At 49.7% G+C, this 24,545-nt stretch overlaps 1 protein-coding gene across 4 annotated transcripts in view; it reads right to left on the bottom strand.

The window, feature by feature from the left end:
- Window positions 1-24,545, bottom strand: part of PDE4A (phosphodiesterase 4A) — a 1,076,361-nt gene that overhangs the window by 64,283 nt on the left and 987,533 nt on the right. For all 4 annotated transcript variants that reach the window (XM_075346506.1, XM_075346505.1, XM_075346508.1 and 1 more), the window contains 5 exons: window positions 7,799-7,984; window positions 2,334-2,370; window positions 1,604-1,674; window positions 1,042-1,091; window positions 263-375 (listed from right to left, as the gene is read on the bottom strand). In XM_075346506.1, the coding sequence (XP_075202621.1) occupies window positions 263-375; window positions 1,042-1,091; window positions 1,604-1,674; window positions 2,334-2,370; window positions 7,799-7,984 (457 nt within the window). The remainder of the gene's footprint in view (window positions 1-262; window positions 376-1,041; window positions 1,092-1,603; window positions 1,675-2,333; window positions 2,371-7,798; window positions 7,985-24,545) is intronic.

Here is a 24,545-nt window from a genome sequence, read left to right as displayed (position 1 = left end):
ACAAGTGCTCAATTCCCCTGCAGCGCCACCACTGGTGAACTTATGAATTACATGCTATGTCCTCCAGAGGGACGCTTTGTAAAGCCAATCAGTGCTATAGAATAGAGGGCTTTTCTAAATGAAAGAATCCCTTTAAAATCAGCTTCATGTCACCACACATTTCCAGGAATACGTACGGAGACCTCCAATCACAGGGCCGAGCCGAGACCCCCGTAGTCACAACTGCAGCAGATACAGATGAGTGTGTGCACGGATCTCTTACCTTGTTGGAAGCCATTTCACTGACGGAGCGATAGGTCTGTATGGTCTCCAGCTGATCCAGACACCAATCCAGCTCTTCTAACGTCTCTTTGGCTAGCTGCTGATACGTCTCCTCTGTAAAAGACGACAAAACCGGTCAATCTGAATATTCCGGATAAAATGGTGGCACTTACAGGGGTGTGGGGGGCTGTGTGAACCTAGCCTTAGCGGTTAGGGAAAAATCTAATGTGTTTCCAATAATTACCAGCAGAAGTGTGAATGCAGCTCTGAAGTATAATAGTGCAATATAGAATCACAATTATCAAAAGGTTTCACAGCACCTATAGAGGCACTGTGGGGGGACAGCAGGCGCAACCGCACCCCAGATACCCACTTAGGGAAAAATCTTGCAGCAAGCTGGTCCATGGGTTCCAATAATTACCAGCAGAAGTGTGAATGCAGCTCTGAAGTATAATAGTGCAATATAGAATCACAATCAACAAAAGGTTTTATGGCTCCTCTACAAGCTCTGTTTGGGAACAGCACATGCAACCCAGAAACTGGCTTAAGGAAAAGTCTTACAGCAAGCTGGTCCATGGGTTCCAATAATTACCAGCAGAAGTGTGAATGCAGCTCTGAAGTATAATAATTGCAATGAGGAATCACAAAAGTTTCATAGCAACTCTAGAGGCCCTGTGGGGAACAGCAGACATATTTGCACCCCAGATACCCGCTTAGCACTGGTAGCAAAGCGCTATGATTACTTATACCGCTCCCTGCCCATGATCTGATCTTACCTACCTGAGAGAGTGGCTTTACAGACCGTTTGCTGAGGCATTACTGGGGAGCGCCTGGCCAAAAAAAAAGAATGAAATATTATACATCACAATGAGAGGGTTAGGTAAATAAAAATCCATTCTTTGGAGGGGGTCCAGACAGCCCTCAATGCTCATATATTAGCACAATTAATGCTTATGGTAGAAGATACCCCTTTACTGAGCCCCTCTGATTTCGAAAATCCCTACTTATTAAGAAGGATTTCTCATCAAACTGATCAAAAAAGTCTCCGATCGCCGTGATCACCAGCGATCAGCTCTGAGAAACCTTATATATAGTAAGTGTTTAATTTCCCTGCAGCACTCCCGCAGGAGAAGTGAGGTAGTACACGTTAACAATGTAATGCAGAACAGGATGGGTCCTCCAGAGCCAAAGAACTTTCGAACCATTTTATACAAAAACATAGGAACCCCCCCCCCCTGCAAAGGATGAGGCCGTGGGGAATAAGAACAAGAACCAAACATCGGGGGTGTCCAATAAAGAGCATGGGGGCTGCAGCTCTGGGCACTTCTACTGAGACACTCACTTGTTCGTAGGCGTTGTAACATTGGCAAGGATGGTGAAATTATTTCGGACACTTCGCAGGCTGGCCAGCACCTAGGGACGGAAAAACGAGAGACTTGTATGAATGGGAAATAATCAGAAAGGTGTTAAAGGAGAAGATCTAACGTTTAAATCCGATTTTTGTGTTAAATTTTTTTTTTTTTTTTGGGAGGGAGGGTAATCCCCCTCATTTCCCAATCTTTACTGAAAAAAAATAAAATAAAACAAAAAATCTTGCAATTCTCACACTGGCCACTAGGTGTGCTGTTTCAAGAAATCTACTTTATGAAAGGACAAGAAGAATAGCGCCACAAAAAGCCCCGGTGGTCAGTGTGAAAATTGCAAGATCACAATTTTTTTTTTTTTCCCATTTACGCCAACTGTAGCCATTATGCCAGCCGTATCACTTACTTGCCACTATAAATGCTGGCATCATAGGCAAATTTAAGCCCTAAGTCCATCATTCTATGTCCCAACCTTGGGGACTCCAGCTGGATCACCCACAAAGTTTCCAGGATTTTATCCAAAAATTGTGAAAGTTCCAGCAAATTTGGGGTTGTTGGCAGCTGTGTACTAGATCAAGCGGTGGGGCTTGAGAAGAGGGGCATGGCTATTAGGACAGTCACTTTCTTCATGGAGGTACAGCCTTAAACTTTTGCAGAAGGTTACAAACACCTGAGATTTGTAGGAGGTCGAATCTGCCATGTACTAACCTGAGCAAATGGCGTAACAATGAGGTCTTCCGCGTGCCTGTAACAGAAGAGGACGAGGTTTATTAGTCCAGAAAAAAAAAAATAAGAATTATTCTTACCGATAATTCGCTTTCTAGGACCTTCCACGACAGCATAGGAGGTTGTCTCTCCACGCCCTAATTGGGACAGGAAGTTCAAGAGGTTTAAAAGGACCCTCCCACCTCCCATAGCCAGTGTCTTACAAAGAATCCATAGCATATGAGAAGTACTACACATTCAGGAATACATGAATACATAGGGGAGGGAATTACCTGCTGTCGTGGAAGGTCCTAGAAAGCGAATTATCGGTAAGAATAATTCTTATTTCTCTAGTCCCTTCCACGACAGCATAGGAGGAATACCAAAGAATTGATACCTAGGGGGGGACCACAGCCTGCAGGACTTTCCTGCCAAAGGCCAAATCCCTGTTGGAATCCAGATCCAGACGATAATGCTTCGTGAAGGTATGGAGCGAAGACCACGTAGCCGCCTTGCAGATCTGCTCAGGGGAGGCCCCTGCCCGTTCGGCCCAGGAGGCAGAGGTAGCCCTGGTGGAGTGCGCCGTGAATCCAGTAGGCGGAGAGAGATGCTGAGCGAGGTATGCATCTCTAATTGCTCGCACAATCCAGTTGGCGACTGTACTCTTAGCCACCTTCTTGCCCTTATTGCGGCCAAAGGGCTGGATGAACAGGTTACTCCATGCCCCATGGGGACAGGAAAGACACTGGCTATGGGAGGTGGGAGGGTCCTTTTAAACCTCTTGAACTTCCTGTCCCAATTAGGGCGTGGAGAGACAACCTCCTATGCTGTCGTGGAAGGGACTAGAGAAAAGAAGTCCAACTTCATCAATAAACGAGTTCTCATGGGGCATCAACTGCCTATTCATACTGCATATATCAAATAACGTGTAAGAGGGGAGCCATGCGGGAAGGGAGCCATGCGGGAAGGGAACCATGCGGGAAGGGAACCATGCGGGAAGGGAACCATGCGGGAAGGGAACCATGTAGGAGAAGCCATGTAGTCATGTAGGAGAAGCCATGAAGGAGAAGCCATGTAGGAGAAGCCATGAAGGAGAAGCCATGAAGGAGAAGCCATGAAGGAGAAGCCATGCAGGAGAAGCCATGCAGGAGAAGCCATGCAGGAGAAGCCATGCAGTTATGTAGGAGAAGCCATGAAGGAGAAGCCATGAAGGAGAAGCCATGAAGGAGAAGCCATGAAGGAGAAGCCATGTAGCCATGTAGGAGAAGCCATGTAGTCATGTAGGAGAAGCCATGTAGGAGAAGCCATGAAGGAGAAGCCATGTAGTCATGTAGGAGAAGCCATGTAGGAGAAGCCATGTAGGAGAAGCCATGTAGGAGAAGCCATGAAGGAGAAGCCATGTAGTCATGTAAGAGAAGCCATGAAGGAGAAGCCATGAAGGAGAAGCCATGAAGGAGAAGCCATGAAGGAGAAGCCATGAAGGAGAAGCCATGTAGGAGAAGCCATGTAGCCATGTAGGAGAAGCCATGTAGGAGAAGCCATGTAGTCATGTAGGAGAAGCCATGTAGGAGAAGCCATGAAGGAGAAGCCATGTAGTCATGTAGGAGAAGCCATGTAGGAGAAGCCATGTAGGAGAAGCCATGAAGGAGAAGCCATGAAGGAGAAGCCATGTAGTCATGTAAGAGAAGCCATGTAGGAGAAGCCATGTAGGAGAAGCCATGTAGTCATGTAGGAGAAGCCATGAAGGAGAAGCCATGTAGGAGAAGCCATGTAGTCATGTAGGAGAAGCCATGAAGGAGAAGCCATGTAGGAGAAGCCATGTAGGAGAAGCCATGAAGGAGAAGCCATGAAGGAGAAGCCATGTACTCATGTAGGAGAAGCCATGAAGGAGAAGCCATGTAGTCATGTAGGAGAAGCCATGTAGGAGAAGCCATGTAGGAGAAGCCATGTAGGAGAAGCCATGTAGTCATGTAGGAGAAGCAATGAAGGAGAAGCCATGTAGGAGAAGCCATGTAGGAGAAGCCATGTAGGAGAACCCATGTAGTCATGTAGGAGAAGCCATGTAGTCATGTAGGAGAAGCAATGAAGGAGAAGCCATGAAGGAGAAGCCATGAAGGAGAAGCCATGAAGGAGAAGCCATGTAGTCATGTAGGCGAAGCCATGTAGGAGAACCCATGTAGTCATGTAGGAGAAGCCATGAAGGAGAAGCCATGAAGGAGAAGCCATGAAGGAGAAGCCATGAAGGAGAAGCCATGTAGTCATGTAGGCGAAGCCATGTAGGAGAACCCATGTAGTCATGTAGGAGAAGCCATGTAGGAGAAGCCATGTAGTCATGTAGGAGAAGCCATGTAGGAGAAGCCATGAAGGAGAAGCCATGTAGTCATGTAGGAGAAGCCATGTAGGAGAAGCCATGTAGGAGAAGCCATGAAGGAGAAGCCATGAAGGAGAAGCCATGTAGTCATGTAAGAGAAGCCATGTAGGAGAAGCCATGTAGGAGAAGCCATGTAGTCATGTAGGAGAAGCCATGAAGGAGAAGCCATGTAGGAGAAGCCATGTAGTCATGTAGGAGAAGCCATGAAGGAGAAGCCATGTAGGAGAAGCCATGTAGGAGAAGCCATGTAGGAGAAGCCATGAAGGAGAAGCCATGAAGGAGAAGCCATGTACTCATGTAGGAGAAGCCATGAAGGAGAAGCCATGTAGTCATGTAGGAGAAGCCATGTAGGAGAAGCCATGTAGGAGAAGCCATGTAGGAGAAGCCATGTAGTCATGTAGGAGAAGCAATGAAGGAGAAGCCATGTAGGAGAAGCCATGTAGGAGAACCCATGTAGTCATGTAGGAGAAGCCATGTAGTCATGTAGGAGAAGCAATGAAGGAGAAGCCATGAAGGAGAAGCCATGAAGGAGAAGCCATGAAGGAGAAGCCATGTAGTCATGTAGGCGAAGCCATGTAGGAGAACCCATGTAGTCATGTAGGAGAAGCCATGAAGGAGAAGCCATGAAGGAGAAGCCATGAAGGAGAAGCCATGAAGGAGAAGCCATGTAGTCATGTAGGCGAAGCCATGTAGGAGAACCCATGTAGTCATGTAGGAGAAGCCATGAAGGAGAAGCCATGAAGGAGAAGCCATGAAGGAGAAGCCATGTAGGAGAAGCCATGTAGCCATGTAGGAGAAGCCATGTAGGAGAAGCCATGTAGTCATGTAGGAGAAGCCATGTAGGAGAAGCCATGAAGGAGAAGCCATGTAGTCATGTAGGAGAAGCCATGTAGGAGAAGCCATGTAGGAGAAGCCATGTAGGAGAAGCCATGTAGTCATGTAAGAGAAGCCATGAAGGAGAAGCCATGAAGGAGAAGCCATGAAGGAGAAGCCATGAAGGAGAAGCCATGTAGGAGAAGCCATGTAGCCATGTAGGAGAAGCCATGTAGGAGAAGCCATGTAGTCATGTAGGAGAAGCCATGTAGGAGAAGCCATGAAGGAGAAGCCATGTAGTCATGTAGGAGAAGCCATGTAGGAGAAGCCATGTAGGAGAAGCCATGAAGGAGAAGCCATGTAGTCATGTAAGAGAAGCCATGTAGGAGAAGCCATGTAGGAGAATCCATGTAGTCATGTAGGAGAAGCCATGAAGGAGAAGCCATGTAGGAGAAGCCATGTAGGAGAAGCCATGTAGGAGAAGCCATGTAGTCATGTAGGAGAAGCCATGAAGGAGAAGCCATGTAGTCATGTAGGAGAAGCCATGTAGGAAAAGCCATGTAGGAGAAGCCATGAAGGAGAAGCCATGTAGTCATGTAGGAGAAGCCATGTAGCCATGTAGGAGAAGCCATGTAGGAGAAGCAATGTAGGAGAAGCCATGTAGTCATGTAGGAGAAGCAATGAAGGAGAAGCCATGTAGGAGAAGCCATGTAGGAGAAGCCATGTAGGAGAAGCCATGTAGGAGAAGCCATGAAGGAGAAGCCATGAAGGAGAAGCCATGTAGTCATGTAGGCGAAGCCATGTAGGAGAAGCCATGTAGTCATGTAGGAGAAGCCATGAAGGAGAAGCCATGTAGGAGAAGCCATGTAGGAGAAGCCATGAAGGAGAAGCCATGAAGGAGAAGCCATGTAGTCATGTAGGAGAATCTATGTAGGAGAAGCCATGTAGGAGAAGCCATGTAGGAGAAGCCATGTAGGAGAAGCCATGTAGGAGAAGCCATGTAGGAGAAGCCATGTAGGAGAAGCCATGTAGGAGAAGCCATGAAGGAGAAGCCATGAAGGAGAAGCCATGTAGGAGAAGCCATGTAGGAGAAGCCATGTAGGAGAAGCCATGTAGGAGAAGCCATGTAGGAGAAGCCATGTAGGAGAAGCCATGAAGGAGAAGCCATGGAGTCATGTAGGAGAAGCCATGAAGGAAAAGCCATGTAGTCATGTAGGAGAAGCCATGAAGGAGAAGCCATGAAGGAGAAGCCATGAAGGAGAAGCCATGAAGGAGAAGCCATGTAGGAGAAGCCATGTAGGAGAAGCCATGTAGGAGAAGCCATGTAGGAGAAGCCATGAAGGAGAAGCCATGGAGTCATGTAGGAGAAGCCATGAAGGAGAAGCCATGTAGTCATGTAGGAGAAGCCATGAAGGAGAAGCCATGAAGGAGAAGCCATGAAGGAGAAGCCATGAAGGAGAAACCATGAAGGAGAAGCCATGAAGGAGAAGTCATGTAGGAAGGGCTATAAGAAAAAGTGTTGCTCTTCTAAAATAGGTCATAAAAAGGTCACTTCCTTAAGGAGGCAGGAGGATCACCGTCCCCATCTCTGCAGGTAACAAGAATTTTTCCTTTTATTTGTGTAGCAGATTTGGAGATAAATGGTTTAAAAGGAACCCATGACGTTTGACATCTTTTTATTCTGGCCTTTGGAGTCCAGTGGGCGGTCCTCATCAGTGACTGACAGGCTTCCTGTGTTAGCATGCATACAGAGGTAGGAGTCCAGTGGGCGGTCCTCATCAGTGACTGACAGGCTTCCTGTGTTAGCATGCATACAGAGGTAGGAGTCCAGTGGGCGGTCCTAATCAGTGACTGACAGGCTTCCTGTGTTAGCATGCATACAGAGGTAGGAGTCCTGTGGGCGGTCCTGCTCTCTGACGGTATTTCCTGCATACAGAGAGGTCTGTCAATCACTGATTGGTCCTAATGAGTGATTGAGCCCCTGGACTCCTACGCTAATAATTAGCATACATTTCAGGGATAATTTTACAAATTATATTTAATACATTCCAACAACCCTCCTGCTGAAATTTTCAGAGGGATTGGCCAACCATCAAATGTGTATGGTGGCCTCCTGATATTCCCCCAAAAGGGTAAGGAAGGATGGGGCTGATCAATTTTAACATGCCTAATCTTTCTGTTGGCAGGGAAGACCGGCCGCCAGCAGAGCAGCCTGCCATCGGCTTTTTTCCCTGCGCCCATTGAGAACACATGCACTGTCTGCACTCAGGACGAAGACACTTACGCCTCGCTGGTGACAGAGGAGTTCCGGGACATGGTTTTGGGGGACATGTCATAGTCACTGTCTGACCGGTACAGGAAGGACTCCCTCCTCTGGCTTTGTGGGAAGCTGGGGTGCAGCACCAGCCCTGGACTCGCCTGCGAATCAATCGGGCTGCGACCTGGAGAAGGCCCATTTTCCACATCGAAGCTGCGGAGAGAAGAGAAAAAAAATTAAATGACTGCACCGAAACGTGGGCGGTGTCTCCCCCCGACCCTGAAAAGTGCTCTCTATACAACCCCCACCCAGCTTTTCTAGAACCCTGAAAAGGTGAAGCTGTGTACGCCTGCAGCGGCAGCTGTGTACTGGGCCTGGATTACCATTCTGGTTTCTAGGAAAGCTGGGTGACAACTCTGTACGTGTGACTATCACCCAGCTTTTCTTGGATTCTGAATGGATGAAAACATTATTTTCGGTCTTCCGCAGTCACCATCGGCGGTTTCTTTACTTGAAAGCGGACACTAATCCCGGCTGCAGATTGCTGGGGATGAACGAGCACGCTCTCCGGGGTTTTTCCACGCACTGGCCATTTGGGAAATGAGATCAGTCACCCCTAGCTCCGGGACTGTGGGGAGGAGCGCAGCAGCTTTACTAAATGCTGCACATCTGGAGCGGGCGCGCACGTCAATGGGCAGCTGTGGCGGGAGGGGCAGGATTAGGACGAGAGAAGGGGGACAAAGGTTACGAGAGGGGACAGTCGAGGAATGACAGTGGATTCATTCATTACATTGAGGAGTCCGATCAGTGCCCGGGCAATCAGGGACCCTGGTGGGCAACTGAAGGAACGCAGCTAGAAGCACGAGGGGGACTACAAATCCCAGCATCATGTCCATCACTGCTTGAAAGTTCATGAGGAACCACAAGACCCAGTACAGGTCACCCCACAGGATCCCCAGTCACCCCCGCAGGAGGAGAACAGCTCACCCCCGCAGGAGAAGAACAGGTCACCCCCGCAGGAGGAGAACAGGTCACCCCCGCAGGAGGAGAACAGGTCAGCCCCGCAGGAGGAGAACAGCTCACCCCCGCAGGAGGAGAACAGGTCACCCCCGCAGGAGGAGAACAGGTCACCCCAGCAGGAGGAGAACAGGTCACCCCCGTAGGAGGTAAACAGGTCACCCCCGCAAGAGGAGAACAGGTCACCCCCGCAAGAGGAGAACAGGTCACCCCCGCAAGAGGAGCACCGGTCACCCCCGCAGGAGGAGAACAGGTCACCCCCGCAGGAGGAGAACAGGTCACCCCCGCAGGAGGAGAACAGGTCACCCCAGCAGGAGGAGAACAGGTCACCCCAGCAGGAGGAGAACAGGTCACCCCCGCAGGAGGAGAACAGGTCACCCCCGCAGGAGGAGAACCGGTCACCCCCGCAGGAGGAGAACCGGTCACCCCCGCAGAAGGAGAACAGGTCACCCCCGCAGGAGGAGAACAGGTCACCCCCGCAGGAGGAGAACAGGTCACCCCCGCAGGAGGAGAACAGGTCACCCCAGCAGGAGGAGAACAGGTCACCCCCGCAGGAGGAGAACAGGTCACCCCCGCAGGAGGAGAACAGGTCACCCCCGCAGGAGGAGAACAGGTCACCCCCGCAGGAGGAGAACAGGTCACCCCCGCAGGAGGAGAACCGGTCACCCCCGCAGGAGGAGAACCGGTCACCCCCGCAGGAGGAGAACCGGCCACCCCCGCAGGAGGAGAACCGGCCACCCCCGCAGGAGGAGAACCGGCCACCCCCGCAGGAGGAGAACCGGCCACCCCCGCAGGAGGAGAACCGGCCACCCCCGCAGGAGGAGAACCGGCCACCCCCGCAGGAGGAGAACCGGCCACCCCCGCAGGAGGAGAACCGGCCACCCCCGCAGGAGGAGAACCGGCCACCCCCGCAGGAGGAGAACCGGCCACCCCCGCAGGAGGAGAACCGGCCACCCCCGCAGGAGGAGCACCGGTCACCCCCGCAGGAGGAGCACCGGTCACCCCCGCAGGAGGAGCACCGGTCACCCCCGCAGGAGGAGCACCGGTCACCCCCGCAGGAGGAGCACCGGTCACCCCCGCAGGAGGAGCACCGGTCACCCCCGCAGGAGGAGCACCGGTCACCCCCGCAGGAGGAGCACCGGTCACCCCCGCAGGAGGAGCACCGGTCACCCCCGCAGGAGGAGCACCGGTCACCCCCGCAGGAGGAGCACCGGTCACCCCCGCAGAAGGAGCACCGGTCACCCCCGCAGAAGGAGCGCCGGTCACCCCCGCAGAAGGAGCGCCGGTCACCCCACAGGAGCACCGGTCACCCCACAGGAGAACCGGCCACCCCACAGGAGCACCGGCCACCCCACAGGAGCACCGGCCAAACCGCAGAAGGAGCACCGGTCACCCCCGCAGAAGGAGCACCGGTCACCCCCGCAGAAGGAGCGCCGGTCACCCCCGCAGGAGATCAGGTCACCCCGCAGGAGATCAGGTCACCCCGTAGGAGCACCGGTCACCCCGCAGGAGGAGAACCGGCCACCCCCGCAGGAGGAGAACCGGCCACCCCCGCAGGAGGAGAACCGGCCACCCCCGCAGGAGGAGAACCGGCCACCCCCGCAGGAGGAGAACCGGCCACCCCCGCAGGAGGAGAACCGGCCACCCCCGCAGGAGGAGCACCGGTCACCCCCGCAGGAGGAGCACCGGTCACCCCCGCAGGAGGAGCACCGGTCACCCCCGCAGGAGGAGCACCGGTCACCCCCGCAGGAGGAGCACCGGTCACCCCCGCAGGAGGAGCACCGGTCACCCCCGCAGGAGGAGCACCGGTCACCCCCGCAGGAGGAGCACCGGTCACCCCCGCAGGAGGAGCACCGGTCACCCCCGCAGGAGGAGCACCGGTCACCCCCGCAGAAGGAGCACCGGTCACCCCCGCAGAAGGAGCACCGGTCACCCCCGCAGAAGGAGCGCCGGTCACCCCACAGGAGCACCGGTCACCCCACAGGAGAACCGGCCACCCCACAGGAGAACCGGCCACCCCGCAGGAGCACCGGCCAAACCGCAGAAGGAGCACCGGTCACCCCCGCAGAAGGAGCACCGGTCACCCCCGCAGAAGGAGCACCGGTCACCCCCGCAGAAGGAGCACCGGTCACCCCCGCAGAAGGAGCACCGGCCACCCCGCAGGAGCACCGGCCACCCCCCGCAGGAGCACATGTCTCCGCTCTCGTATTTGCTCGCCGTCTGTTAATCTCCGCTCTGTCAGGGAGCAGATTCCAGCTGATAACAAGCGACAGATTATCGTCACCCGGGTGGGAGGGTCGGAGGACGCTGCGCTGACATCACAGATGACACACGACACTAAGCTAAAACCTGAATGAATCCTCTGACGCCGGCAGTGTCCGTGCGCGAACATCTGGACAAAATCACTGTAATCCGCCATCAATGGGACCCAACAGCTGCTGGATTATCAAAGGTCCTGGATTACCGAATAGTATATGTAATTTGTGCAAAGCAGAACAGAGATTCATCCCACTGCCAAAGCCCAAAATGGTTGATAACAGAGAATAATAGATTTTATTTAATTGTGCTGAAAAATGTAGAAGAGATTCATCAACTGGACAAAAGGCAGGGAGGCAGACGTCCCTGCGATCCGCACTATAGAAGGGGAAGAAATCATTAACCCCTGCACTGGCCATAACACTGGAGGACTTGGCACAGCCATGTGTGACATGTAATACCGCACGTCGCCTCTAGAGGCCTCAGCAGAAGAAATACAACTGCAAGCCTCATACCAGCCACCATCAGCTAATAGCCGGCAGCTCCACCATAGAAAGGAGATCTCTGATTGCAGCAACGCAAGGGGCTTCCATGTCTGATCATTGTCCTAATCTACTTATAGATGTACATACATTACTTATATATGGATCCTGAGTTACATCCTATGTTATACTCCAGAGCTGCACTCACTATTCTGCTGGTGCAGTCACTGTGTACATACATTACATTACTTATATATGGATCCTGAGTTACATCCTATGTTATACTCCAGAGCTGCACTCACTATTCTGCTGGTGGAGTCACTGTGTACATACATTACATTACTTATATATGGATCCTGAGTTACATCCCATATTATACTCCAGAGCTGCACTCACTATTCTGCTGGTGGAGTCACTGTGTACATACATCACTTATATATGGATCCTGAGTTACATCCTATATTATACTCCAGAGCTGCACTCACTATTCTGCTGGTGGAGTCACTGTGTACATACATCACTTATATATGGATCCTGAGTTACATCCTATATTATACTCCAGAGCTGCACTCACTATTCTGCTGGTGCAGTCACTGTGTACATACATTACTGATCCTGAGTTATATATACTCCAGAGCTGCACTCACTATTCTGCTGGTGCAGTCACTGTGTACATACATTACACTACTGATCCTGAGTTACCTCCTGTATCATTCTCCAGAGCTGCACTCATTATTCTGCAGACTTCAGAGCTGAACTTTCCCAGTATTCTGTGCTTGGCTGTACATTTGGGAAATCTGTGGGTAAATAATTTTTTTTCCTTTGTGGAGTCATAACTAAACTTCCTCTGAGGCTCCCTAGAGTTAATTTCTGGGTTAGAGAATCAATTTTAAGGCTTTGTTCACACGCCGCATTCGCAATAAAACAAAATATTTTTGCAGATATTCTCTAAAATTGACGCAAACTGTGGTAATTTTTTTTAATCACAATTGCAACAAGAAAAAATAGTCAGTGTGTCCGCAGCGGACGGGCGGACGATGCTGAAGCTTAGTGGTGTTTGCCCCATCACACACGCCCGGTCTCCATAGTGCTGGGGATACATGTACAGGGCACATACAATACTTCACATTGATGAATTAACAAGAAGCCTAATTATTAACCGTGTGATAGATTACACCCCGCGACAAATCACCCGTGTTGACATAAGGACACAGCGACCTTGTTGTTGTGGCCGTCACCTACGAACGTGCGGCGCAGGAAACAGTGAAAGCGACGATTGTCCGGCTACAGAAATAATTTCAGTCCAGAAATAGGAGTAGAAAAATGATAGAAATCTGACGTAGAGTTAAGTCCAGGCGAGAAGAATGGGGGCGCGAGTACAGAGTCTTCTAGTAATGTGACTACCTAAAAATTATATTGTGGTAAAGGGGGAGGGGCGGGGGAAAAGAGAGCCAGAGGGGCGGGGGAAAAGAGAGCCAGAGGGGCGGGGGAAAAGAGAGCCAGAGGGGCGGGGGAAAAGAGAGCCAGAGGGGCGGGGGAAAAGAGAGCCAGAGAGGCGGGGGAAAAGAGAGCCAGAGAGGCGGGGGAAAAGAGAGCCAGAGAGGCGGGGGAAAAGAGAGCCAGAGGGGCGGGGGAAAGAGCCAGAGGGGCGGGGGAAAGAGAGCCAGAGGGGCGGGGGGGAAAGAGAGCCAGAGGGGCGGGGGGAAAGAGAGCCAGAGAGGCGGGGGAAAAGAGAGCCAGAGAGGCGGGGGAAAAGAGAGCCAGAGAGGCGGGGGAAAAGAGAGCCAGAGAGGCGGGGGAAAAGAGAGCCAGAGAGGCGGGGGAAAAGAGAGCCAGAGAGGCGGGGGAAAGAGAGCCAGAGGGGCGGGGGAAAGAGCCAGAGGGGCGGGGGAAAGAGAGCCAGAGGGGCGGGGGAAAGAGAGCGGGAGGGGCGGGGGGGGAAAGAGGGAGGGAGGGGCGGGGGGGGAAAGAGGGAGGGAGGGGCGGGGGGGGAAAGAGGGAGGGAGGGGCGGGGGGGGAAAGAGGGAGGGAGGGGCGGGGGGGGAAAGAGGGAGGGAGGGGCGGGGGGGAAAGAGGGAGGGAGGGGCGGGGGGAAAGAGGGGAGGGAGGACGACGGGAAGAGGGAGGGAGACGACGGGAAGAGGGAGGGAGACGACGGGAAGAGGGAGGGAGACGACGGGAAGAGGGAGGGAGACGACGGGAAGAGGGAGGGAGACGACGGGAAGAGGGAGGGAGACGACGGGAAGAGGGAGGGAGGACGACGGGAAGAGGGAGGGAGGACGACGGGAAGAGGGAGGGAGGACGACGGGAAGAGGGAGGGAGGACGACGGGAAGAGGGAGGGAGGACGACGGGAAGAGGGAGGTAGGACGACTGGAAGAGGGAGGGAGACAAAAGAAGAGAGTGAGTTCTAGAACTTTATCTTATCCACCCCACAACTTGGCTCTCCTTCAGCTATTCTGCTTGCTCTCTTAAACCCCATGTGCTGTATTTGGCAACAATAACCCCCCCCCCACACACCCTTCCCGATTTCACACAAATTTCTTGGGAAAAATCTTCTCCATTCCATATTTCCTGCCTTTCCTGTGCCACAACCTTTCCAGACGCCACTGGACCTATACACAATGAGGTGTATACAATTGTGACGATCTGGCTGCGGACTATACACTATAGGACCAATGGACGTAAAATAGAGCCCACAGCTCTAAGGGAATCAGACATTTTACAGAGAGCCAATTACGTTAATCTACTTGTTGTGTTTTATTAGAGATTGCTTGCCTGTCAGTTTAAGGTGCACAAGTTGAAGGGGGAAGGGGTTGTCAATATATGTACCATAGCTGGCCTCTAAGAACTGTAATGTAATCAGATCTGCAGTAGGATTTATTGTCCTGCATGTGGTGGGGGGTTGTGCATTTATTGTTTCCCTCAGCATAGGGCTTCTCTGATACACAATCCTGCAGACTGGCCGGAGGCTGCCCTCCTTCATACTTGGAGTTACAAGAAACTAATGTTTAAGGTGGTGGGATGTGATCTTCTCATCCAGAAAAGCAAAGAGACGCACGTTTGGGCAGTTCTGTGAGGTGGAAGGGCGAGGAGCTGTTGCTGTGTTCAGGTCCTGGTGCCTATGAACGGACTACAGAGTTTGCAGCTGGATACATGTGCTACGGTCGTGATATCCATTAGCCTGGAGGAACATAAGGACTATGTTGCATCGTTAACCTGCCTAGGTGATTACTACAACCCACAACCTTTGATCTTCACAAAAGCCAAAATTCAACCATCTCCTCATCATGCACCATACAGTTCCACAGTTTCACTCCTCTTACTGTAAAGAAGTCTTCCCATATATAAAAATACATCCATCATAATCAGTCATCTTACCCACTGTGACCAATCAGATGTTTGCGCACATTTCTTACGCCGACTCCCACTTTTAAAATGACATGTTCCATCGGATTGGTTGCCAAAGACGGCGCTACTGCAAATCCAAAAACGGCGTGACCATCACAGAGGCCAGCGAGGAAGAGTTACCGGGCACCGGCCATACTGCCACAAGGGTGTGAAGGAGGAAGCTGACACGGCAGTCACCCGAGCAGACAACGAGACGGATAATTGACTGTAGCAGCTCAACACTCGAGTCTGCGTCAGAGAGAAGGGATTTCGAGGGGAGGGAAGAGTCTCAGTGACACAAGAAAATTACCAAGGTAATAGGATTTGCGGGTTGTCCTGTATAAATCTTATAGGATTCCCCTAATCCCACCAGTAGGCCTCTTTGGGGGTCCCAGTTATGAGATCTAATCAATAATGATTAGAGCTCCTCTTCTAGGGAAAGGGGGTTCATAATTTGCATTTTCCGAATATTTTTTTTGTTTTTTTGTTCCACATTTCTACTGCAAAGGGGCCCACCAGAGAATTCTCCGTTTTTCCTGTGGGCCAGTCCGAGCCTGTGCATAGATTGGTATCATCCGCCTAGGTAAGGGTACCGTCACACTTTAGCGACGCTCCAGCGATCCAACCTGGTCAGGATCGCTGGTGCGTCGCTACATGGTCGCTGGTGAGCTGTCAATCAGGCAGATCTCACCAGCGACCAGTGACCAGCCCCCAGCGTCGCGTGGAAGCGATGCTGCGCTTGGTAACTAAGGTAAATATCGGGTAACCAAGCGCTTGGTTACCCGATATTTACCTTGGTTACCCGATATTTACCTTGGTTACCAGTGCACACCGCTTAGCGCTGGCTCCCTGCACTGCTAGCCAGGGTACACATCGGGTTAATAAGCAAACCGCTTTGCTTATTTACCCGATGTGTACTCCGGCTACTTGTGCAGGGAGCAAGGAGCCAGCACTGGCAGCGTGAGAGCGGAGGACGGTAGTAACCAAGGTAAACATCGGGTAACCAAGCAAAGGGCTTTGCTTGGTTACCCGATAATTACCTTCGTTACAGCTTACTGCAGGCTGCCAGAAGCCGGCTCCCTGCACATTCAGATTGTTCCTCTCTCGCAGTCACACACAGCGATGTGCGCTTCACAATAGGAGAGCAACGTCCAAAAAATGAACCAGCACTGTGTGTAACGAGCAGCGATCTCACAGCAGGGGCCAGATCGCTGCTCAGTGTCACACACAGCGAGATCGCTGATCAGGTCACTGCTGCGATCTCGCTGTGTGAGAAGTACCCCTAAGGTGGACTAGAGGTGGGGAGGGAGAAAATCAAACAAACAAAAAAAAAAAAAAACAAAAACAAAAAAACACCAGACTTTTCTGTCCTGGGTGGAAAAACCCACCAGGTTTCTGAACGGCCCATTTGGCTATGCGGCTTGCCCACGTCGACGTTCCATTTTTTGTGAATCTCATGCTCCCTTTAGAATTACTACTTGTTAATGTGCAGACCATCGCATACCCCTATAGGTGTCAATCAGTGTACATCCCCTCCCCCCTCCACCCGTGGGTGCTCTACAGACATGGAGAAGTGAAAGCGTTATTTGTAATAGGAGTTTGAACTCTAGAGCCTTGCGCCATAAAGAGGAATAACCCCCCCCCCACCGGGGTAGAAGATAGAGGAGCCGAGGGCAGCACGAATGTTGTGTTTCGTCAGCTGATGTATACTTATAAGTGGCAATCGATTGTTTGGTTAAGCAGCGTTTTTTTTCCACCACTCACAGAGAATAGAAAGGATGACAGCGGAAGTAGAGTGTGCTGAACTTGTGGGAGGCAGTGACCTACTCCAGAAATTGGTGAAAAGAAGGAAAAGTGTGAAAAAGACACAGGGATAATAGACTGATACAGGGTGGATTATGGTATGACAGCGGCAGATGAGTGTGCTGATCTTATAAGAAGCAGTGACCTACTCATGAAATGGGTGAAAAATAGGAAGCGTGAGAAAGACACAAAGATAAACTGATAGGAATTGTAGATCAGTCTGACAGCAGCAGAAGATGCATTGATCTTACGGGAGGCAGTGACCTATTTGTGAAATTAATAAAATAAGATGGTAATGGGTGGTAAACACACAAGAAGAAAATACTGAGGGGCAAAAAGTCTGACAGTAGTGGAAGATTTTGCTGATCTTGTGGGAGGCAGTGACCTACGCATAAGATTTAATTAGTGAAAAGAAGGAAGAGAATGATAAAGACGCAAAGAGAATAAAACCAATATCGAGAGGAAAAAAGTCCAACAGCAGCAGAAGAGTGTGCTGATCTTGAGGGAGGCAGTGAAAAGAAGGAAGCGTGTGAAAAAGACAAGGATAATAAACAGATAGAGTGGACAAGATTATAACAGCAGCAGAAGAGTGCATTGATTTTACAGGAGGCAGTGACCTACTCATGAACTTAATTCAAAAGTAGGAAACGCATGGTAAATACGCAGAGAATAAAACGGATATCGAGAGGAAAAAAAAAAACAACAGCAGCAGAAGAGTGTGCTAATCTTGAGAGAGACAGTGACCTACTTATGAAATTGGTGCAAAGAAGTAAGCCTGTGAAAAGACACAAGGATAATAAACTGCAAGTACAAGTATGACAGCGGCAGAAAACTGCATTGCTCTGACGAGAGGTAGTGACCTACTCATGAATTTAATTAAAGAAAAGAAGAAAAAGTGTGGTAAAGAGACACGGAGAAAATACTAATACAGAGGGGAGAAAAATCTGACAGTACAGGAAGAGTGTGCTGATCTTGTGGGAGGCAGTGATCCACTCGTGAAATAAGTGAAAAGAAAGAAGCAAAGAGAATAAACTGATAAAGAGTGGAGAAAAGTCCAACAGCAGCAGAAGAGTGTTCTGATCTTGAGGGAGGCAGTGACCTACTTATGAAATTAGTGAAAGAAAGGAAGCATGTGATAAAAGGCAAAAGGAGGAGAAAAGAGCCAAGTGACAAATTGATACTGGGTTGGGAAAAGCCTTACAGCAGTAGCAGAGGCTGCTGAATATGCAGGAGGCAGTGACCTACTCACAAGTTGAGGTTAATGAAAAGAAGAGACCAAGTGACAATGATGCATGGGGGGGGGGGAGAGATAGAATAGGTAAGGTGGGAGACTTGGTTAAAGGAGCTTAGCCTTACAGCAGCAGATGAGTGTTTTGATCTTGAGGGAGGCAGTGATCTACTCATGGGTTGAAGTTGTGGAAAAGAGAAAACTAACTTAGAAGGAAGCATGTAATAAGGACAAAGAAGGAGAATGAAGACAACATATTGGTTATATACCACCTCCTACAGCAGATGATGTGTGTGCTGGATCTTGCAGGAGGCAGTGACCTACCATAATATGAGGTTAGTGAAACAAAAAAAAAAAAAGGTGATAAAAAAGGAAGAGAATAAAGACAAAATGGAGACAACAGGCTAATAATGGAGGACAGAAGTCTCACAGCAGCACAAGAGTGTGCTGATTTTGCAGGAGGCAGTGCACATAAGATGAGGGTAAAAGAAATAAGGAAACACAATTATTCAAGAAAGGGAATGGAGACAAGCAGTAGGATGGAGAGAGGGCTGAAGAACAGTAGCACAGAGTATTTAAGGAGGAATGTGATGATGAGGATGATGATGATGTTGTTGAAGGAAGTGACTTGTCCACTTGTGATGATATTGTAAGGATGGAGTTACTTATGAATAGTCTGGGTTATGACGTGAGGAAGGAAATTTGAGACAAGTGCTAGGTTTAAAGAGAGAGAGATAGCTGGTAAAAGGATCTGGGCCTGAAGCAGAGCAGAGTATTTTTAGGAGAGAATGTCCTGACTGTGTAGGTAGCAGTGACCTATACACTCGCATGGTAAAATGTAGAAGTAGAAGCAAAAATGAGAATTTGTAGGCCGAAAGGAGACGGACCTAGGTCTCCAAAGCCCATTTCAGTGGAAGAGTGTGCTGATTTTATAGAGAAAGTGACCTGTGTGGAAAATCATAGACTGAGACTTCTGCTGAAATACTCTGTGCTGCTAGATACTTTCAGTGAAGAACATGCCGACATTGGGAGAGGGAAGAGACTTATTCACTTGAGATTAAGGTGGAGGGGACAGTGCTGAATGTGACATGAGCATCAGATCACCAGCAGCACAGAGCATTTAAGGAGAGGATTCTTTATCTTTTGGAAATGCATGGCCTCCAGTCAGTTCGCTATGATTAAAAAAAAAAATAAAAAGGAAAAAAGAAAGTAGAAACTCCAAACTTTCTAATTTCTGAAAACTACAATTTTTTTTTGTCCTGAACCAGAATGTGAGTGGGAATATTGCTGAACGGAAGACACCTCTACGCAGAGGATACACGTACACAGCCAGGATGACGTCTGTTTGTCCCCACCGGGAAGCCCGTCACACCCACCGATGGGGACACTATTGACGTAAGGTGGGGACAACCCTTTCATGGTATAGCTGAGATAAGGAGCAGCAGTCAGACAGAAATTGTCAATCAACCATATGCCATCGGGGGCTTATCTCAAAGTTGGGGTCCACCCTTAGGAAAAGGCAGGACAGGGAGGATCATCGAGACAGTCACCCGTTGTTTCCATCAGTCTCATCCGACAAAACAGAAGTATCAGGACCACCACCGAGTCAACAGCTATACCCAATGCAAATCAACCTACTAAAAAGGGAAAAAAAGTACATAAGTGAACCTAAAAAACAAATGTTTTTTCAAAAATTCCATGTTTGGCACATACGCCATGTTTTCCCATGTACGGTGCCATTTTTCTTTTTGATCCCTCAATTATTCTGATGCCAGCAGACTTCACAGTACTTGACCCCCCAAGACAATATGTCAATAAAGAGAGGGAAGATATCGGAAAAAAGGGTCAATCCCAAGTCCTAGGGAGGATATAAAGCAAAGGACCAGACAGGTACAGGTTGGACCAAAGTATGGAACTCCTTCATTCATAAAGCACCCCAAATGTCAAAATAGGGTCCCCGCTGCTTGTAGAAGCCCTCAACTGGTCCCACTGATTATTTTGGTGTGTAAAGGAGCCAGTCTCAAAAACGTGGAGATCTAGTAGGCTATGTGATCACTTTAGGATCATGAGGAACCTTCCTTTTCAGGATCAGCCGAGGTCCTGAAGGCCGGAGTTGCCCCCATCCGGATTGCTGCCTATTAGCAATGTCTTAGGATCTCTTTATTTCTTACATCCTCTTTATTTCTTTCACTCCTGTATGGTAAATACTGAGAAACGAGCAAAAATAAGTTCCCGAGGAGACTGTACAATTTCCTAACTTCCTACACAGCCGTGAGTGAAGGCCACCGGCATCGCCCCGCCACAACAAGAGGGCATCTTACATTCCTGCCGTATCCCATGGACGAGGTTAAGGTTTCCGAGATTGTACATTTATAGCTCTACGGCTTAAACAGATGGTGCACAGGTTTTCTTCACGAATGCTCCCGACACTTCTAGAGAGGTCCAAGAGGAACGGCAGACATTAACAACTCTGGAACATTTAGTCACAGAGTCACCCCATCGTCATAAAAAGTCAAGGCCCCTGTTTTTTCCTCCCAATGACTCCTTGAGGATTGACCTACGTTTTATTAACCACACAGCCTTGTCGATGGGAGCAAAAAGGAGAGGAGAGCAGGAACTGTGCAGTTTTCTGTCACTTGAGTGACTCTGTGACTAAACGAGTCTCCAAACATGGCTGCTGTAACTGAGAGATTAGATCCAGTCAGAAGCGCTGAGGAGAATCACTGGCCGGGCCTCTTTACTGCTGTGTATACTCGAAACGTAAAACCCTCCTGTTGGGAAAAGGCTTCCCGGACGCTTTACTCCCTCCCGCTTCTAATCAATATATATTGTCAAATGTCCTTTGTGGTCATCGATCTAACTCCATCATGAGCTTTAATTAGGCCACATTACTAGGAAGGTAGACACGGGCAGTGCGTAGTCATGTGGCAATGCTCGCTACAGGGTCGGAAATGGACTTATAGGGCAACTACCTCCGACGGGGAGCACCAGAGAGATCTAGGAGAAGAGCGAGTATGCAGAACGGTTCAGGGGGATCCTGGGGGTCTCCACAAGGTTAAATACTTCCTTCTAGTGTGACTACATGTATGTGGACCATCTCAAAAGGCAAGACCCTCATTAGGAACATGCACTTCTTTGAATGGCTTATATAATACTAAATATCCACTACAGGGGTCACTGCAGGGAAAAGGAGCAGCTGACCCAAGTTTTCTCCCCAGAAAATCAGCCGTCTTGGGGTCTCAGAATCATGAGATGACTCCTATGAATGGGAACAGTCTAAAAGGATCCCATCACTTCATAGAGACGCTCTATAATAAAAAGGGATTCCTGTAGAACAGGGATGGCAAATGCAAACACACAAATTTGGACAAAGTCGTGGGCCAACCTAGTCGCAGGCCCTCACAGTCTACTATACAGAATAATGGGCCCCACATACTCATCCATACAGAGTAATGGGCCCCACATACAGAATTATGGGCCCCACATAGCCCTCCATACAGAATAATGGGCCCCACATAGTCCTCCATGCAGAATAATGGGCCCCACATAGTCCTCCATGCAGCATAATGGGCCCCACATAGTCCTCCATATAGAATAATGGGCCCCACATAGTCCTCCATATAGAATAATGGGCCCCACATAGTCCTCCATACAGAATAATGGTCCCACATAGTCCTCCATACAGAATAATGGCCCCACATAGCACTCCATACAGAATAATGGACCCCACTTAGCCCTCCATACAGAATAATGGCCCCACATAGCCCTCCATACAGAATAATGGCCCCACATAGCCCTCCATACAGAATAATGGCCCCACATAGCCCTCCATACAGAATAATGGGCCCCACATAGTCCTCCATACAGAATAATGGCCCCACATAGTCCTCCATACAGAATAATGGCCCCACATAGCACTCCATACAGAATAATGGACCCCACTTAGCCCTCCATACAGAATAATGGCCCCACATAGCCCTCCATACAGAATAATGGCCCCACATAGCCCTCCATACAGAATAATGGGCCCCACATAGTCCTCCATACAGAATAATGGCCCCACATAGTCCTCCATACAGAATAATGGCCCCACATAGCCCTCCATACAGAATATTGGCCTCCACATAGTCCTCCATACAGAATAATGGCCCCACATAGTCCTCCATACAGAATAATGGGCCCCACATAGCCCTCCATACAGAATAATGGGCCCCACATAGCCCTCCATACAGAATAATGGCCCCACATAGCCCTCCATACAGAATAATGGACCCCACATAGCCCTCCGTACAGAATAATGGCCCCACATAGCCCTCCATACAGAATAATGGACCCCACATAGCCCTCCATACAGAATAATGGCCCCACATAGCCCTCCATACAGAATAATGGACCCCACATAGCCCTCCATACAGAATAATGGGCCCCACATAGCCCTCCATACAGAATAATGGCCCCACATAGCCCTCCATACAGAATAATGGCCCCACATAGCCCTCCATACAGAATAATGGACCCCACATAGCCCTCCATACAGAATAATGGGCGCGTATCTTCCCGGGAAGAATAAAATCAGCCCGTGGGGCAGAGTTTGTGCTCTAGAAGGACCTGAAATAAGTTCTCCTCTCCTTACATCCCTACTGATTAGGATTCCCAGACAATAAGATGATCACACAAGGTCACCGTCCTCGGACCCCCGGTGATCAGCTGTAATCTGTAAGAAAACTTGGCAGTAAGTGTTCAGCTTCCCTGCAGCGCCTCTACAGGAGAGATGGCGTATTACACATTACCCATGCAAATTAATGGATCACTTGTATAATGCAGGACAGGACAGGTCACTGATGGTCTTACAAGGTTTGATCTGCTCCGATCTACCAGTTCTCTGAATGCTGAGCTCTGTATAACCCTGCCCACACCACTGATTGGTAGATTTCTGTGCACCCTGTGCATAGGCAGAAAGCTACAGATCTGTGGTGATGGTGGGTTATACAGAAGTCATGCATATAGAGAACTATGTGGCAGGTGTAATAGTTATAATCTTCTGCTGATAAAACTGTGATTTCATCAAAACTGCAGCAAGAAGCCCAGTAAGACAGGGTCATTGTTTCTCTAACTCTTTTGATGGCTGCAGTGGCTGGTAGAGGAAGAGATTCTGCGTCGGAGCTGCGTACATTATGAATCGGGCACTTATTCTCTGGACAATAGAGAATCTTACAAAATCCCAATTATGTCCTTGTGAACGAGCCAGACAAGATAAAACAAATCAGGAGTCCAAGGCTGGAGTAAAAATAACACTTCTCTCCCGCGATTCTCTGCCCTAATACACAGGATATTACTAGTATACAGCATCTAACCCACTCCTCGTAATACACAGACATCAGGACACACAGACCTCTCCTCGTAATACACAGACATCAGGACACACAGACCTCTCCTCGTAATACACAGACATCAGGACACACAGACCTCTCCTCGTAATACACAGACATCAGGACACACAGACCTCTCCTCCTAATACACAGACGTCAGGACACACAGACCTCTCCTCGTAATACACAGACATCAGGACACACAGACCTCTCCTCGTAATACACAGACATCAGGACACACAGACCTCTCCTCGTAATACACAGACATCAGGACACACAGACCTCTCCTCGTAATACACAGACATCAGGACACACAGACCTCTCCTCGTAATACACAGACATCAGGACACACAGACCTCTCCTCGTAATACACAGACATCAGGACACACAGACCTCTCCTCCTCCTAATACACAGACATCAGGACACATAGACCTCTCCTCCTCCTAATACACAGACATCAGGACACACAGACCTCTCCTCCTCCTAATACACAGACATCAGGACACACAGACCTCTCCTCCTAATACACAGACATCAGGACACACAGACCTCTCCTCCTCCTCCTAATACACAGACATCAGGACACACAGACCTCTCCTCCTCCTAATACACAGACCTCAGGACACACAGACCTCTCCTCCTCCTAATACACAGACATCAGGACACACAAACCTCTCCTCCTCCTAATACACAGACCTCAGGACACACAGACCTCTCCTCCTCCTAATACACAGACATCAGGACACACAGACCTCTCCTCCTCCTAATACACAGACATCAGGACACACAGACCTCTCCTCCTCCTAATACACAGACATCAGGACACACAAACCTCTCCTCCTAATACACAGACATCAGGACACACAGACCTCTCCTCCTAATACACAGACATCAGGACACACAGACCTCTCCTCCTCCTAATACACAGACATCAGGACACACAGACCTCTCCTCCTAATACACAGACATCAGGACACACAAACCTCTCCTCCTAATACACAGACATCAGGACACACAGACCTCTCCACCTCCTAATACACAGACATCAGGACACACAGACCTCACTTCCTCCTAATACACAGACCTCAGGACACACAGACCTCTCCTCCTAATACACAGACCTCAGGACACACAGACCTCTCCTCCTCCTCCTAATACACAGACATCAGGACACACAGACCTCTCCTCCTAATACACAGACCTCAGGACACACAGACCTCTCCTCCTCCT

The sequence above is a fragment of the Anomaloglossus baeobatrachus genome, chromosome 4, assembly GCF_048569485.1.
Source record: "Anomaloglossus baeobatrachus isolate aAnoBae1 chromosome 4, aAnoBae1.hap1, whole genome shotgun sequence".
Taxonomy (NCBI): Eukaryota; Metazoa; Chordata; class Amphibia; order Anura; family Aromobatidae; genus Anomaloglossus; species Anomaloglossus baeobatrachus.
Note: the sequence above shows the minus strand (reverse complement) of the source record. Positions and strands in the feature narration are given on the sequence as shown.